Genomic DNA, 18,182 nt, shown 5'->3' on the forward strand with positions numbered 1-18,182 from the left:
AGCAGAGGTTCAGCCAAGTAACGTTATGTATACTAATGCAGACAGGGCTCTGATGAAATGTTTTCAGAGGACTCAAGAATACCAAATAAATGTGTGTGTGAAAAACAACTTTGTCTCGTTGGATGTAGATAGGAGGCTAGCACGTTAGCTTACAGAGCAGATCTGTTCCACAACCTCATGTGACATAAAATCTAGCGAGCACTTTACATTCAGCTTGGTAAAAACATGGTAATGGTAGGGTAATAGTTTGATGATAAAGAGGCAATAATTTAGTAATACCATGTAATTACCAAAGTTATAACCATGTAATAGCATGGTATTGCCAATGGGTATATCTGGTTAAAATTAGACTTAAATTCAACAACAGGGTAATAACGGGGGAAACATTTGGAAATAGGCAAAACTATTTAGTAATAGTATGGATATATTTCCGTAACAATATGGATACCTACCAACATTAAAAGGGTTATATCAGTGTAATAACAAATGGTAATATGGTGACATTGATGTTGATGTTTTCACAATATCAGAGGCTACTATCAGCATATTACCTTCAAAATCACGTGGAAATTCATGAAGATTCATCCTCCCTTATGTTCCAAACATTCCCCTTTGTTTCAAGGTAATGGCAAAAATATGGTTCAATTTGATTGGTCCAAGTCTTAAACCAGAATTCTGGTTGAAAACGCTCAGAACTCAAATTATCAACAGAATGTGAAGGAATAATGTATGTATTGTATTGCAAAGCATTTTTAGCATGCTAAACAGCTAGCCCTGTCCCGTCCCAGTCCAAAGCACCTGTGCTAACGATGTAAACACCAACACTTCCCTTGTGCTCACTGCTAACTGCACAGCTGACTGAGCTAACTAGCTAATGGCAGCTACAGTTTTAGCTTAGTTTCAAAGCTTATTTATTTCTTAATTTCTTCTTGATCAAAAAAGTCCTGTACAAATTATGTTTGAAGTTGTTCATCTGTGTTGTGCCAGATAGCGGACTCCATTTCTAAACTAACATGAGCTACTGTTGCTCTCTGTTAGCGGAGCGGAGAGAGGCACTGAGACGAGGCGCTCGAGAATGTGCATACAGTCACATCCTTTGGACTGTTGCAAAAAAAAACCCGACCGTGTTCTTCACAAAGAAATCAACAGACCAGCAGCATTAAACCACTAAAACAAACCGTCCACAGGCTTGTATAGGCAACCGAGAGAGACGGGGGAGGTCTAATTTTTCATGTCACATTACAATCAGCTCACATATGACCAAAAATAAGTGATAAATACATAACATAGAGCCCCTTTAGTGCTGTGAGCCGTTACCTGGAAACACTTGAGGTATAGTTTCTGGGTAATAATGCTGAATCATGGCTGCAAAATGCTAAAGAACATAAGCACTTCATGCACCAAGGCTTCAAATTTCAGAACAAAACCATGCTGTATTTGCTGTTAGTTTTTAATTGCCCTTTAGAAAGAGTGAACTGATTGACCTATTTCCAAATGTCGCTGACCACAATTATCTTCCTTCTTTCACCAGCAGCAGGAATAACACGTCTGTGAAAGCTTCTCATGTGCTGCTAACCAACACAAGCATTAGGAAACGGCTTCATCAGACTCCGCTGATACTGACAAGTACAATGGGACAGGACAGTTTGTGTTGAAATAACATGGTGGCCCGTCAGGGTCACCTCTGTATCAGCTCTTGAGAAGATAAAATGAGCCTTTGTGCAGCCTGAAAACATTTGTTGTTGGTAAGATGTGGCACAAATGAAAGAGACTGCAGATAAAGCTGCAGAGCAAACCATGTGGGGTTTCAGGCACCTTTCTCCTGTTAGTCTTCAGCAGCTCTTAGTGGTCACAGTTAAGGACTGCAAGGTGCTGCACAGCATTGCATACTTGCACACATCTGGAATTTGAATGCAAATGAAAGCAACCTCTCACTATTAAAATGTTTGCACAGTTGTGCATTTGTGACGACAAAAGCTGTCGATGATATTTACATTAGACATGTTTCCTGAGCTAATGTGGGAAATAAACTGTGCTGAGTGGAGCGACTGGTCCCAGAGGACTCCCACAGCACGAGGCTTTTATTTGATGGGGAAACAAATCCATGACAATCACAATATGTGTTATGAGATTATCTCCACCTGTCTGTCTTCTGGAGAGTATAAGGACTGATAATCTAAATTATCCTCATCCCCCCCAGATTGCGCAAACACTTGATCATATATAAATCATCGCCACCCACATCACTGCAGTTACAGCTTGGAAGTTTCTAAGATCTTAGTTTGTGTCCTATAAATGATTCAGCGGCTCCATCAAAGTCTCATCTGATGGTTTTACCGAGCATTGGGTTGTAAGGTGAAAGGTGATGTTGTCAAAACACTTTCTCATGTTCTGATTACACTTGTGCGAAATATGTTTAATGTTTTAAACTCAGTGGGAATTCCCCGCAGATCATGAAAGAACCAGCAGATGACATGAAGAATTTAGGAAGTGAGATTTATGGAGTGAGGCCTGGTGCATGATTCCTGACGTGTGGGTTGTCAAGTCTCTAACATTATAAAACAAAGTCAAAGTGGTGGCCATTATGTGACATGTGACAGTGGCATTAGATCTTATTAGAGCACCAGCATCTCTGACCAAAACAGGTATGTTAAACAATATGTCTTCAAGCCTTAAGGTTACGGCTGAAAATGTCTTATTTCACATATCTCTCAAGTGCAAATCAACCACCAGTTGCCTGTTAAGTCTCGCAAAAAGATCAGGATCCAGGTGGAGACGCAGCGACAGGCAGGTAAAGAAACGAAAAGCAAGCTTTAATAATGTGAGCTGTCGTCCAAAAGTCAAGATCCAGGCAACGAAAAGGGCAGGCAGCCAAACTAACATAACAAGCTGGGGAAAATACAAAAGACTAAAGAGAAACACAAAAACTGAATACAGAACAAACCAGGATGAACTTTAGAGAACACAGGCAGGACTGCAAGAAACATGACAAACTGACAAGTAGAAGTAAAGTAGTACAGTAGGCTTAAATACACAGGCATGATTAGGGAAAGAGACAAAGCCAGGAAGTTGAAAGTCACAACAAGACACGTGAGGATGTAACTACATAATGAAACAGGAAACAACTAACCAAAGATCCAAACCATGTTATTGTCTGTAATATGAGAAGGTTTGTCACCAGGCAGCCGTGTTGAAAACAGAGAGAAGCTCAAATTACAAAACACTAAGAGGAAGTGTGATGTCATTACCAGAGCGGGACGCCATTGCTCCACTATGTCCAGGGCTTCTTTAAAAAATGTATATCGATGCAGTGACTAAATACCTGTTGAAAACTTATAAATCGCCCTTTTTTTTACTAGATTTATCTGTAATCTAATTACAACGTCCGTTCTGTAACTTTAATGGTATCCAGTTACCTCTTTCTATCCTAAAAAGTTGTTCTCTGCTATATTATTGATCTCAACCTCATGTATTTAACCTTTAAGCTGGCGAATTAAGTAAGAATCACCCTCCATGCTTAGGTCAGGAAGTTTCTTTAGGTCTCTCAGACATTAGTGTTGAAACGCCTCTTCGCTCTCTCGCTCACTAATAAAAACATAGTAGATGGTTGATTCCAGAGGAAGTAACAGACATTTCCTGTCAGGCAAGCAGCACAAGGAGCATGTATGATAAGACGACAACACCCGCCTCACCATCAACGCCAAGAGTTTCTCCTCCATACACTCCACCTCTCCCTTCCTACGTCCCTCCCATGTCCGTCTGACTGCTCCTCAGGCCTCCTCATCCCCCTGTATTTTAATCTTACAGCAGTGAAGCACCATCACTCAGCATGGACTCCAGACCCCCCAACCTGCTGCTGCTTCTCACCAGCCTCCTCCACCTCTGTAAGGACCCACCGTTGTGCTGCTTCAAAGATAAAGGATGTTCCTTCAGTTCAACCTTATCTCCTCCGAATTCTCACCTCTGTTTTGTCTTCCTTTTTTCTCCAAACACAGGGCAAAGTGCCGGAGGACAGTCATGTGAGTATAACTACATCACACTGTATGTTTGACTCTTGTTTAATAATTGGTCTAGATGCTTGTAGTTTCTCCAGCGATGAGACAGTTTCAGGTTAGCCAGTCCTCGTTGAATTAGACTATAAAGCTATTTTTACCTCACAGTTATTTTCTGCAGGGAACGGGCATCGTATCATGCACTCCTGGCCTCCTTGATATTTTCAAGTCTTTATAGTAAGATTCACTGAAGCTATTTTTAGCCGACACAGGTGAGGCTGGGTAATCTTTCAAATCAGCGTGAGTCTGAATGAACTTCCCAAATCTGAAGTAGCTTTCAAGAATTTGAATAAAATGCTAATTTCTTTTTGTTTTCGTCTTGTGTCAGGGTTTATCTGGAGCTCTTGGCTAGGTAGAGGCATGCAGTGTCTAAAAAAAGAATAATTCAACACCTGCTCAGAGTTAAATAAAATCGATATTGATGTCACTGGCATGTCTGTCCGCTCAGTATGAGACTACAGCCAGCAGCCGCTTAGTTTGGCTTAGCATGAAGACTGGAAAGAGGGGGGAAAGCTAGATTGTGTCGAGGTCTGAAGGTGACAAAATCCACCCACCAGCACCTCAAAAGCTCACAGATTAAACAGAAAAGATCTTAGCGAATTAAACGTGAATACTTTCTTGTTTATCTACTCCTCTACAGTGGGGGACTCAGGATGTTTGAGGGGCAGGGGCGAAAAAAATAAAAAGGGCACCAGCTGTGTGCGGTGGGGCACCAGCGAACAGAAAGTTGTGATATATTTATAGTGAAGAGAGGACACTTCAACAGGTATTGTCCACTGGAAGGGCATCCGAGACTGAACATGGCCCCCCTGAGTCCACCAGTGCTCCTCTGTCTGACGCAAAAAAATTATCGAATAATTGATAAAATAAGCGTCAAGTTAATCAACAATAAAAATACTCATTAGTTGCAGCCCTATTTATGAACAGAACCAGGCTAGCTATTTCCCCCCATTTCCAGTCTTTGTGCTAAGCTAAGCTAAGCTAAGCTAAGCAGCTGCAGCTTCATTTGTAGCACATAGACATGAGAGTGGTGTCAATCTTCTCATCTACCTCTCTGCTAGAGAGCAGAAAAGCACATTTCCAAAAATATGAACTATTTGAACTATGAACTATTCCTTTAAAATTGTATTACGTGTGTTCTTTGACAATTTTAACTCAAGTCAACCAATTTTTTTCCAGAAAAAACCTAGTAGGTGGATCTTGAGTTTTGTCAAACTGAACTAACTTTCTCGGTCTACAGTAGCAGAATTAACACAGCCGTTCACTGCCTCAGTGAGTCCAAACTAACATCAGTACTTGCGGCAGGTTACACTGTGCTGTTGTTGCTGAAGGAGAGCAGAAGCTGGGATAAATCAACAAAGCTCTCCCAGCAGGGGCAGAGAGGGTCAGACGCTGCTTGTTGAAGCTTCCTTTCCTTCAGCTGCTCCTGCTTTCACTGCAGTCAACGGATGGCCAGGGAGCGCCTTCCTTTAGACTTATTATAGAGAGAATTACACTCCCTGACTCCTGTGTTGTATCACTGGCTCAGTCCCTCATGTTGGTTTTACATAAACAAGACATGCAGCCCTAGTGACATAATTTCTCCCTAATTCATTTGTGTCATTTGGATCTACAGCATTATTGATAGACCCCGTTCGGCTTGCAATCCTACCCAGCAGCACAGTTCAGAGCGGGACGCCAGTGACAATACACTGCCAGGTCAAAGTCATTTACGACAACATCTCCAACCTGACACACATCTTCCAGCTCAAAAAGGACGACCTCATCATCCACTCCTGGAGCACCACAGAAGACTCAGTCGTGTATGAACTCAACCCCGCCAGGGCAGCAGACTCTGGGAACTATGAGTGTCGGGTCGCAGTCAAGGAAAAGAGCAGAAACAGCCACACCGAAAAACTCATCGTCACAGGTAAAGCTGGAGATTTATTTGTTTCCAATAAATGCTGGTTCACAGGGGTAGTACAATGTACATGAAAAATGCAATAATATATCTGAATTCCTCCATTTATCACAGCTGAGGGGGGAAGTCAACATAAAATAGTTGGACAAAATCAGTGGTATTTCTTTCCCACTTGATTAATAATTCACATTACTGCCGAACATTTTCCTCAGCAAGAGAGAGGATTTTAGACTGATTCAGCCTCCTACAGTATTAAAAAACAAAACAAAAAAGTTTCTTTGAGTTAAACCTAAATCAGAGCAAACACTCGTGACACTACACGTGATAGGGAGCAAACATGCTGTAGAAACATTATTGCTAGTCTTGTATCTCTTAAGAGATCGCGTAAGACATGTACATTTCAGCATATCAACAAAAAGATCTTTTGAATTAAAGCAAACTTTGTAAAAAAAAAATATTACCAGGAAGATACAGGAAACCCATAGACCATAATCACACGGCAGCCATTTTCTTCTGACGTCACACTCAGGGGTGGGAAGCTCAAATGTTGTACTGCTGTGCTCTAGGTAAACAGCTAACGTTAGCATCCAATTCTATTCATTCTAGCTAATGTAACTGTTTGATGCAATACTGTTCAATGCGATTCGATTAGGAAAGGTGTCAATTAATTCAGAAAAATTAACACACGTCTTGTAAACCTGGAAGTGAAGCACGCAGAATGTAATCAAACGGTATGCCGTAATATTACAACAATTTGTCAGACTACCTAAGTTTATGTGATTTGCAGCCTGCAACACAGCAGCATTACATGCAGCATTCAAGTTTCCCACCCTGAGCTTGAGGTTGGAGGAAAATGGCCGACGTGCCATTAAGGTCTATGGGTATGGCACTTGTAATTGTAATTGTCTTATACAGTATATGAACGAAGAGAATCCGTATATAGACTAATGGTTGTCCTATTGGGTTTTCCTCTCCTCAGGCCTGCAGACTCCCATTCTCTATTTGAATAAGACCACACCGTATAAGAATGAGGAGTTCACAGCCATCTGTAGTGCTCCGGACGAGAAAGGATACCTCAGCTTCACCTTTTACCAGAAATCTAGAACCGGAGAGCCTCAGAAGATAAAGCAGCCAGCGTCCACTGGGAACTGGTCCGAGACCACGCTGGTCTTGAGAAAGGTTGAAGACAGCTTCCTGTACTGCGACTATGAGATCAATGTGGTTTCTGAGACCAGACGCTCCAACCGCAGCAGCGAGATTCAAGTGCTAGTCAGAGGTGATTAGATCAAGAGCTGTTGGTCACCAAGAACAGATCAGATTGATAAAGAAGGGATGTATGATTGATTTGTCGGAGTTGTGTCTTGCAGAACTCTACATTGTCCCGGTCATGAATGTGCTGCCTAACTCAACTGTCTATGAGGGTGACATATTGGAGGTGGTTTGTAAAGTGATAAATCCACCAAAGAACATTCATGTATTCCTGACGAAAGACCGGAGGATCCTCAAGCAAGCCCCGGTCGCCCTTAATCATCAATTCACGGCACAGGAAAGCGACTCTGGGGAGCTGGTGTGCAAGGCAGAGTGGGGCAATGTGCAAAAAGAAACCTACAAAATAATCACAGTCAAAGGCAAGAACTGGATATTTTGTCTAATATGACATTAAGTACCCTCTTATCAAAGTTTAAAACTTTTTCTATTCTCAAACAAACAACATATACATATTATAATGTTTGATTTATTCCATCCCACTCCAACAGAGCTGTTTTCAAAGCCATACCTGACTGTGGACCCCATTGACATATTTGAGGGAGACCACTTCAAACTGGCCTGCTCTGTATCCATTTATGCTCCTGACAGGATCAACAGCAACACCATGCACTTCTCCATCCACAAAGATAACGCCAAAGTCACCAGTTCAGAGACATTCATCAATACAGCAAAGCCTTCTCTAAACGGCAACTACACCTGTAAAGTGTATGCGGCTTCTTCAACACAAAATTTTGTGAAAGAAAGCCAAAAGGTTGTTGTTAAAGCAAAGGGTGAGTCATCAAATATATGAATTTACCATTAATCTGTAATTCATTTTGTACTGGTATTCATGATTCCCAGAAGATTAATCCTTATGAACTATGCTCCTCTGACTTTTTTTTTCTATGGCACCACAAGGCTAACATTTTCATTGTCTTTTTGAAATATCTTGTTAACCATTCCAACATCCATTAACTGTAATCACTTTGATGATTTCCTCAAGCTTTAGCCTACGTAGCATGGATATAGTAGCAAAAGTTATCGATGCCACCCAACTAATGTTAGCCAACCACCATGGCCACCTTAGCTACATACTGTAGATACAGATTATACGGCCAAATCTATCCAGTGCCCAATTTGCACTTTGCTAGCGTAAATTTGGGTCGTCTTCCTTTTGTTCCTAAACATTGAATGGTATCAATCAACAATGCTGAAGAGACGCTGCTTCAAATTTATCACCTTCAAACAGGCAGCCCTGTTTTATGGAGATTCAAATTCCTGCCGCGCTGGGCCGACTTAAACATGTTAGTACTGTCATTGTGAGCATGTTAGCATACTGATATTAGCAAAATGCTAAACTAATCTTGATAGCACAATCAAGAGTGAACATGTTAGACATTGTTCCTGCTTATGAGCAGCTTACTAGCTCTGCCATTGAAAGCATGCTAGCATACTGGTATTAGCATTTAGCCCCACAGGGGTGCTAGCTTGACTGCGGAGTCTAGTTTAACTTTGTCTTGTTCTGTTGCACTGACTAACTGGTTAATTGTTGTATCCCCAGTTCCTGTTTCTAAACCCGTGCTGAGTGTGGTGGGGGGCACACTGGTGCTGGGAAAGTCTTTCCAGCTGCTCTGTCACAGTGACAGGGGCACCCTACCCATCATCTACACCCTATACAGCCCGAACAGGGTGATTGAGACCAGGGAGGTGAGCCATCCGGGGGAGCAGGCCATCTTTAACACCTCAGCAATCAACAAGAGATCAGACGTAGACAGCTTTCTTTGCCATGCCAAAAACAGTCAACAGAGGACAACTGTGACAGAAACAGTGCAGCTGCTACGTTCAACCAAGATTATAGGTGTGTTGGATGCAGGAATGATGACATCGCATTCAAGCAAATTGATGTTAACTTGGTCTAACATGTATTTTCTATGCAGAGCCTGTGTCGAAACCAGTGTTGAGCGTACGCCCCAGCATGGGGGACGTGTCTGAGGGGCAGGACGTGATTCTGGTTTGCTCCGTTCGGAGTGGCACTCCTCCCCTCACCTTCACCTGGTACCACACTGAGAAGGAAGAATCTTTTCTCACTTTCAAGACCTTTGAGAAACTGGAATCAACCTACAATATCAGCAATGTGAGAGGAAACCATCAAGGGCAATACCACTGTGTTTGCACCAACCCAGCGAAAGAAACCAAAGAAAGTGCCACTGTCACAATCAGAGGTGTGTTTTCTCTTGAGTCAACAGCAGTGATGGTGGTCTTGGATGTCTATCTATGTGAGGACCAATCAGAGATTAGTCTAAATTACGTCTATAGACTAATTCGCATATTTGGCATCCGGTCAACACTGACTTTAATTCAATTTTTACATGCTTATTACATTAAATTGCTATCAATGTATACCCAGACGTTTATACCCAATAGATGTTTAAATCTATTCTACAGTGAAGCTGGCTGGCTGGAAGAAAGGTCTTATCGCAGCCTTCTGCATCCTGCTCATACTGGCATTGATCCTCGTTCTCGCCTTTAGAAGACGTCTCCTTCGATTCAAGAGGAAAACTGGCGAGCTGTCAGTGTGAGCATCATTTCTCATGTTCTTATCATAAGTCAGTGTTTTGAAGCTAATGTGAGTTATACGAGTAGGTGGTACGGAGACGCCCGTGCGGCTTCCTGTTTTAACAAGCTGATTGAGTTTTGTGTCCACCTCGTCTCAGGAAGTCGGTCAGCACCAAGGCGGAGAGGCTGAGCCTCACCCAGGCGGTGGTCAACGAGGCTGCCAATGGTAACATTTATAATACTGATACAGTACGAATACTGAGCTGCAAATTGTACTCAGAACAGCACATGCTTTATTTAACTGAGACTGTTTCTGTCCTCTCTGTGTAGTCACTCCAGGCATCATGGGAAAGAGTGTTTGGAGCGAACATGTTTCAGGCTCTGGTGAGTAGAGTGTATGTACAGTTTTTAAATTCATTAAAATTTCTATCAAGCAATGAGGCTGGTGTTATCCTGCATTGTTCTTGTTGTCAGCAAATCCAACACTGTTAGTCTCTCTCTCAATAGCCTACTTATTGACTTCCCTATCCTGTCTGATAGCCTCAGCCCTGAGCCTATTGGTTCCTACTGAAGACGTAAATCTTAAAGGAGTCAAGTTCATTGTTCATTTTTAAAAAAAAGGCTTAGTCATTTCCCAGTCACAAACCTTTACTTCATGAGTGCCTCTGACTGAGACCATACTTTATAAAGATTCGCTGGCTGTGCAGAAGGCCGAGATTTACGCCAGAAGTTGATCAAGAATATTCTGATTGTTATACAGCTCATTTTTGATTAATTAATTATTATCATAGTAATGTAAAGCTGTTATTGATAACACTCAGCCACTAAACTTCCAGTTTGTGCACTAGCTAACGTTGCTAACGCTGGCTTTGGACGACAATGGAGCTCTGTGGCACCGTGGAATAAGATGTATCAGACTTAGACAAGCAGACGATGCATGTTTGTAAGCTCAGTTCATTGTTGGTTTTAGTTTTATTAATTTCATTTAGTTAACCTTTAATGTTTGCTACTGTGTTGTACTGCAGAGTCTGATGACCAGAATAGTGTGACCTCTCCAGACAAGGCAGAACCTCGATACACCGAGGTGCAGATCAGACAGGCAGACCCTAACAAAGGTAAGACCACGTCTGATTTTTAAATATTTTTAACGTCAACATTTTGATCTTATAAACAGCCAAAAATAATGATGTATTTGTTTTGACAGCTCCGTTGAAAAAGGGCACAGACACGGTGTACAGTGAAGTGCGGAACTCCAAGCAAGGTACGACTAGCATCCTGCTCTTCATTCAAATCTCCACTCACGTTAGTGTGGTGGGAGGAATTAGGCCACGGAAAAAAGAAAAGCGCCAGGAAACAGGATCCAACTGTAAACATCTGCATTGTTAGTGAAAGAATGTCCCATTAAAACAGAAGGCCCAGTCGCCAGGTGTCCACTTCCTGCTTTCGTCAAAGAGCACTTCCTGTTCTAACAATCAGAGCCAAACTGTGTGCACATCCGTTAAGACTGAGTGAGCAACACTCTCCATTGTTTGACACTCATGAGGGAAACTCTTGTCCATTGTTCAGTCATTGGCTCCTAATAACTCCTAACGGCTTAAATGTCAGACGTATTTACACCAACAATGATGCAGTAGAAGTAAAGGAAAACACAAAATCAGGCATGTTTTTCTTCTTCTAGATGTCCCTTGCTTCCAGATAAAGACTGTATTAACATGTACATATTAGTGCAAGTGTGTGCGACGTGATAAGCTCCCAGTTTCCTGGGATGTAGGAGCTTGTTCATGGGAGTGCTGATGACTAAACAAGCCCTCCTCTAATCCTCCTTTGACGCCTCTTGTGTTTCCTGAGCTTGTTCTCTCGCTTTGTCTTCGCAGGTGTTCCAGAGCCGGCTGATGGTGTAAGTAAAAACACACACGTCATCATACAGTGCATGCACGTACCGCCAAGAGGCACACACTCTCATGAATCTGTTGTGTCTTTGTTTAGAGAGACCTGTCACGGACAGACACAGTGCAATAAACGGGAACCCTGTGGAGTCAGTTTTTATTGTTTGTAGACAGGTAACTCAAAGTGCTGATACTCTAAAATAATTTATTTTACTGTTTTGTAAATATATGATAATTTATTAAGAATTATGTGGGAAGTGTCCCTGAAAGATTGTGCAATTTGGCTCGACTTGTGTTCAATTGTTACTGTTATTCTGTTGCAATACAAAGCAGGTCAGCTGAACATACAAAGGTCTACAGCCTGAGTCTACAGGCACGGTTAAACATATACATAGAGTTAATTAAGGAAACTATTGTAGATACATAGTAATATGTTTTTACTTTCAAGGGTTTCAAGGAAATTTCTCCAAAAATCGACATCTGCTCAACTAATTAAGCTAACAGTCTCTTAACTTTGTCTCGTTTTAGCCACGCTAGCGCCGTTTCTTTAGGGTTGTTAATGTCTGCTCAGTCAGTCCTCCTCTTTGGTCCCGACTGAATTAATTCAGCAGCATTTAGACGAACCGTCTTCATTGACATTATAAGAAATGTTTTATGAAATAACAGACTTGTAAAAGAAAGTGTCACCCACATTTAAATTAGGTTTTTGTTTGTTTGTCTCTCACCATAAAATATCAGTGACAGATTTTTTTACACCTCTGAAACTGTAGCTCTTCTTGTTTATCTGCATATTCGCACTACTTTGTTCATTTTTATTCAAGCATCACGGTGAAATCACAGACAGCTAATTACAGTACTGGGAAAAAAGGCCACTCTCAAAAGTTAGTAAATAAAAAGAACAAAAAAATTTTCTTGCTTGCAATAATTTATCTCACTGAAATGCTACTTTTTTAGGTGATTGTCTCTTGTATCCAGTGTCATGAGATATATTTGACTAGATATTTGTCAAATATACTCTGTTAGATCTTTAGTTTTTGCAGTGAAGCTGTCGATCTGTCATGCCGATCGATCTGTTTCTTCACACAAGCATCATATTTCTTTTCTTGTCCCTTCTCGGCAGGGGTCAGTGGAGTATGCACAGCTGAATCATGATGCGGATCACCACAGTGACCATGGTAACCATGGTGACCACAGCACCCAGGATGACCACATAGACGAGATTGACAGCGGTGTTGACAACAACACTGTGACTGTGGGGAATGAAAACATGACCCAAAGCCAGACTGTTAACTGACCAACAACAGTATTTATTCCCTTATTTATCCGGCTCCTTAATGCAGCCGGAGTGTTTTGTGCTGAAAGACCTTAAACACCCCGAAGCAACTACGTCATTTTTGTATTTTTATAACGCTTTGTGAGGAACGTCCCACACTGTAAATTCACTTGCTTTGTCTGTGAAGGGCAAATAAAATGTTTCTTTTAAGTGAAGTAATTCTCTTTCCTTCACTGGTTTGTTTTCACAGAGAGAGGATGTGTGTTGTGATCACAAAGGAAAAGACATTCAAGTCTATATCCTTCCACTGTGGCAGCGGTGACAGTATGTGAATAGGAAGAGAGGTCTTTGAAGTGAGCAGAGCTGTGATGTTGCCTCTTTAGTGGCGAGGTTGGGAGTACATGCATCAGCCCCCTCTGCTGCTGATCTATCAGAGCTCTCTGTTTAAACCAGCAGAGGACAGACCTCAGGCAGCGCTGCATGGAAACTTAGTGCCATCTGGCTGTGATCGCTCTCACTGTGAGAAGGGCTCTCGCTGTGTGTCAGGAGATATCAGTTTCATTTTCCATTATCTAACGTTTAATTGAATGATATAACATGAACTGATTCAAGGTCCCCATGCACCAGATACCTTTGGTAGCTTTACGTCCAGAAAGATTTGAGCTTTGAACATAATGCAACACTATTGTCTGCAATGTTAGAGTTATATGTTATGTTTACTTGTTAGATGTTATTTTCCTTGGATGAACTGCTAATGATACCTTTCTGGAGTAATAAAAAAAAACATTTTGCTAATTAAATTTCTGAAAAAAATCCCTGTAACAATTTCCCCAAAGCTTCAGGTGACTTCGTCCAAAAAATGTGATTTATCCAAACTCAAAGATATTCAATTTACATAATATGAAACAGATTAAAGCAGCAACGTTTCACCTTTGAGAAGTTGTAACCAGAGAATACTTCTGCTGTAAAAATAACTTCAAGCTTTAAAGTGATTATTAAAGTTGTTGTTGTTTCTTGAAAGACTAACTGACTAATGGCTTTTGCACTTCTGTTAAATTATCATGAATACACAATTTATGTTTGCCAGCCTCTTTAACTACAACTGTAAGATGCATCAAACGTTCACTTCATTGCAGTCAGTGCAAAACAATAAACTGATTCTTCTTCATGTCTCATTTTAGAATTATTTTAAATCATTGTAATTGATAATATGGTGTCTTTAAAAGGAATAAGCATAATCCATTGCATATGATGTTATACATATACAATATACATCCATAATGTGACACTGTGTTCAACAACAGTGTTAAACTAACCTCTGTACATGTTACAGCATTAGTTGTAAACTAAAAGGCTGCACAGTTTCTCCTTTCACACCTGAAGGTGATGACTGTGCAATTTGACTAAAACTTCAAAGATGCGGGTCTGTCCTCGCGGGTGATTATGTAATCTCGCCTGAGGACTTTTGTCATCTCTCCTCTGTCTCATTTCATGTCACCTCGACACTGTCTGACATCAAAATAAATGGGGAAAATGCCCCCAAAATATTGTGGGGGGAAAAAAAAGAAGTGTGCATTGACAAAGGAATCAGACAACAGGCTGACATTTCACTGTGGCCCTGAGGGTCAACACACAACAACATTTCAGAAAGCTCAGTGTTTCTGAGGTGTCATTGTGTTTTCTGAAATGTTCTGTTTATACCCTCAGGGCCACCGTAACATTTTGATTTGTCATACTGCAGTAGGAAAATCACAGATGTTACTAGTTACTAGAAGACGACTCTGCTGCAGTTATCTGACAGCTGGAGAAACTGGTTACTTGACAGATTTAGTTTTTACGCACAAAGCATGATCAGTTTATAAGATATGATACTGTCCTTAAAATAAACACTAAATAAAGTAGTTAAAGGGCAGCTCCACCAATTTTACACATTAAAGTGTGTTTACAGGTCTTCGAGGAGTAGTACTGCATATGTGAAAAAAGTAGTATATAGCTTTCTGTGCCTCCAGAGGAAGCTTCATGTAATCTGATAAATTGCCTACAGTGATGTCACCCAGTTGCTAAGTTGCATTATGGGTAATGTAGGCACAAGGGTTTGAAAAGGAAGCATGTGTGAAATAAAAAAAAAAGATTTTTCTGCTTCTGCTGTATCGATTTTGATTATTTGATGATAATGAGTCCATAATGGGCCCCCAAGAGTGCAAATGCTCTTAAGCAGTGAACTGCTGTTAAGAAACCCTGGGGTCTATATTACCCATGATGCAACATTGTCACTGAGTGACATCATTAGAGGCAATTCATCGTGTAATTACATGCAGCTTCCTTTGGAGCCAAAAAAGTCTTTATACTACTTTTTTTACACACTTTAATGTGTAAAATTGGTGGAGTTACCCTTTAAAGTGTGCGCCACCTGCACTAGCTGTAACATTAAAATATGTTTTACATGTTACAGCATCAGTAATACAATTCCAGTATTATCACATATTTAATGATATAACTGTCTGAACATGGACAGTTTGACACTGAAGTGTGTGTTGATGTTGATACTTTTGTGCTTTTTCTTGTAACAGAGTTCTTTAAAGAGGCGATATGTAAGAACGCCCCATCTCCCAGTCTGAACCACTAGCTGCACGGCTCACTGAGCTAACTAGTTAAGGGCAGCTACAGTTAGCTGCAGTTAGCGGTTACTCTACTTTGGAGGATGAATTGACATTTGGCCAATTTTTACATATTGCAGCTTTAACAGACTGTTATTGTTACTTTTACTTAAGTAAATCATGAGTTCTTCTTCCATCGCTGCGTGAAAATAACGCAGCTAAACAGAATTCAGCCATCATGGTTTTACGATTTACACCTGTGCTTTCCCGGATATGACACAAAATGTCTTCCATCCAAAGTCTTATTAGCACATGTACAAGCCAGGCAGATAAATATGTTTTTCTTCTGTGTGTGAACTATGTATTCCTGTTGTCACACAGACCTCTGTGTTTGTATCGATATCCTTTGACTGTTATGGTTTTATATGGCTTGACCTCTTTCAAACACCTGTAAATGTCAAAGAGTGCTGTCATTGTTTTCCTAGCTTGGCATTTTGCAGATACAAGGGTTTCACCTGTCAGCAGGTATAAGCGGACTTGAAATCGAGGGCATACATTGAGTTCACCCAGTTCACTTCGACTGCTGCCGACAGATTGGATTATGAGGATCTACGTTTTGACAGGAAGCTCTTATGAACACTGAACAGTAGATCAAATCCCTGTGCGAGTCTGTGACACCTGACACCAGAGCTAACAGCCTGCCACCAACCCACGCACTTGCATCTCCATTCTTAGCACAGACGAACGTATAGATCGGCCTGTGGGGGAGATGAAGTGTTCATCTTCATTATCTGCCGGCCTCTGGTCTGTCCATACTCTCGTGTTTGTACGTCAGATTCACAGAAACGTCTAATCTCTCGTGCTCCACCACCTCTGCGCTGCTATCGCGCTAAGTCTTCGTGAATGTGCGCACAATATGTGACACCGGGGCGTGGTGCAATATTTCCAGGGTTTGCACCATTCCCTCAGGCCTGCAGAGCTCTCATATGCAGATTGATTTGGCCTCTGTGAGCTCCTCGGAGGTATCTATGAATGGATACAGCTTCGGCTCTGAGGTGCCAAAATGAAAATTCACCCCTGCTCTGAGGATAGCCGACTCATGGTTTATTAATCACATTACTTAACCAGGGGGCCGGCCTTGACAGGAGGGAACAGCATATTCTGACACAAACAGGAACTGATACTGCCGTGTTACATAAATATCAGGAGTTATACAGTATCAGGGATGTAAGAAATAGGCTGCTGGAGTATAATTAAACAGCGCAGCCTGAACTTGCATTGGTTTTATTTATGGATGTCCAAAAGACAAAACCACAGATTTCTCTAACACCCATTTTAACCAGTGTGTGTGTGTGTGTGTGTGTGTGTGTGTGTGTGTGTATGTGTGTGTGTATGTGTGTGTGTGCGTGTGTGTGTGAAAGTGAAGATGGAGTGCATTGAGTGCATTCTCATCTCAGACGTTTTGCCCAAGCATGGTGCTGTTCTGCCCTCAGATCGTAACTGCTGTCAAAGAGGAAGATGGTGGATTTACTACTGTTCCCAAAGCTGTGATGCGTGTCAGACCTTTGGGATCCCTGTTACAAGTCGGCACCCGCCACCAACCCGAGGGTGTAACACAGTCACATGATCAGTGCTTCTGGTGTCAATAGTGTGCTAACTAAAGAAAGAGGTTTGGTTATGTATAAGGTGATGAATCGCTTTTACAGGCCCAGTCTGTCCCCTCTTTATTACTGCACGTACACTGTTCGTGTCTCCGCCACGTAACCCGAGCCAGCTCCTCCTCTATCTGGAGCAGAACTCCTCCACTGCCATTGGCTGCTGTGCTAAAATTAGCATATTGACCCCTGTGAAATGCATTCTGGGAATATCTTGTCTTTGACTTGGCCTTATGGGGCCAGTGCTGTTTGTGGTCTTCAGATGCAGCAATGAGGTCATCGTGTAGACCTCATCTTTCTTGTGTCTGCGGAGGGATGTTAATGTTCTCAGCCACCATGAGGGTATATTGTATATTTGGGATAGAGCTGGGGATTCAATGAGACGCTGACTTATAAGAATATCTTCGGGTTTCATTTCCTGACATTTTATTGACTACACCTTTAATCAGTTAGTTGTATAAATGATTTAATTGTGGTTCCAGCTTATTAATGTGAGGATTTGCTGCTTTTCTTTGTCAGTTATGACAGCAAATGTCTTTGGGCATTTTTCAAAAATCTTTTCATATTTTATATTAAATGATTAATTGATTAATCATGGAAGTAATCAGCAGAATAATCGATAATGAAACTAATTGTGAATTGCAGCCCTAATTTGCACTTTGCATTAAAGGTGTAATATGTAAGAATTGGCCACCTGCTGAATTCATACTCAAAACACATAAGAGGACAGTACATCAAAGTAACCACTAACTGCAGCTTCCATTAGCTAGTGAGTTCAGTTAGCCGTGCAGCTAGCTGTCTGGACTGGGAACTTAGAGCCCTGTGGAAGTTTTGGTCACTTAATGCTGCTAGCACAGGAGCTTTGGACCTGGATGGATCGAGCGAGCTGGTTAGCATGCTAAATATGCTCTGCAACACAATACAGAGACGTCAAAACTGTCTTTCACATTCTGTTGATCATTTTAGTGAAGTTTTCAATGTATTTACATATTGCACCTTTAAAACCATTTGACCT

At 41.3% G+C, this 18,182-nt stretch overlaps 1 protein-coding gene across 1 annotated transcript; it reads left to right on the forward strand.

The window, feature by feature from the left end:
- Window positions 1-3,829: 3,829 nt before the first annotated feature.
- On the forward strand, window positions 3,830-14,083 carry pecam1a (platelet and endothelial cell adhesion molecule 1a). The gene is made up of 15 exons (XM_073494949.1): window positions 3,830-3,884; window positions 3,996-4,019; window positions 5,668-5,961; window positions 6,932-7,228; window positions 7,320-7,580; window positions 7,710-7,991; window positions 8,762-9,058; window positions 9,138-9,422; window positions 9,646-9,775; window positions 9,915-9,982; window positions 10,087-10,140; window positions 10,782-10,871; window positions 10,961-11,017; window positions 11,631-11,653; window positions 12,763-14,083. Exons 1-15 carry the CDS (start codon window positions 3,830-3,832, stop codon window positions 12,934-12,936), a joined length of 2,391 nt encoding a protein of 796 aa, XP_073351050.1. The 3' UTR covers window positions 12,937-14,083.
- Window positions 14,084-18,182: the final 4,099 nt, after the last annotated feature.

The sequence above is a fragment of the Pagrus major genome, chromosome 23 (genome assembly GCF_040436345.1).
Source record: "Pagrus major chromosome 23, Pma_NU_1.0".
In the NCBI taxonomy this organism is placed as follows: Eukaryota; Metazoa; Chordata; class Actinopteri; order Spariformes; family Sparidae; genus Pagrus; species Pagrus major.

What these genes read in the sequence shown, in the direction of transcription:
- pecam1a (XM_073494949.1), top strand. Translation starts at nt 3,830, where the DNA reads ATGGACTCCAGACCCCCCAACCTGCTGCTGCTTCTCACCAGCCTCCTC. An exon ending in AAAACTGGCGAGCTGTCAGT is followed by an intron (nt 9,776 to 9,914) that starts GTGAGCATCATT and finishes ACCTCGTCTCAG; the next exon opens with GAAGTCGGTCAGCACCAAGG. An exon ending in AGTGCGGAACTCCAAGCAAG is followed by an intron (nt 11,018 to 11,630) that starts GTACGACTAGCA and finishes TTGTCTTCGCAG; the next exon opens with GTGTTCCAGAGCCGGCTGAT.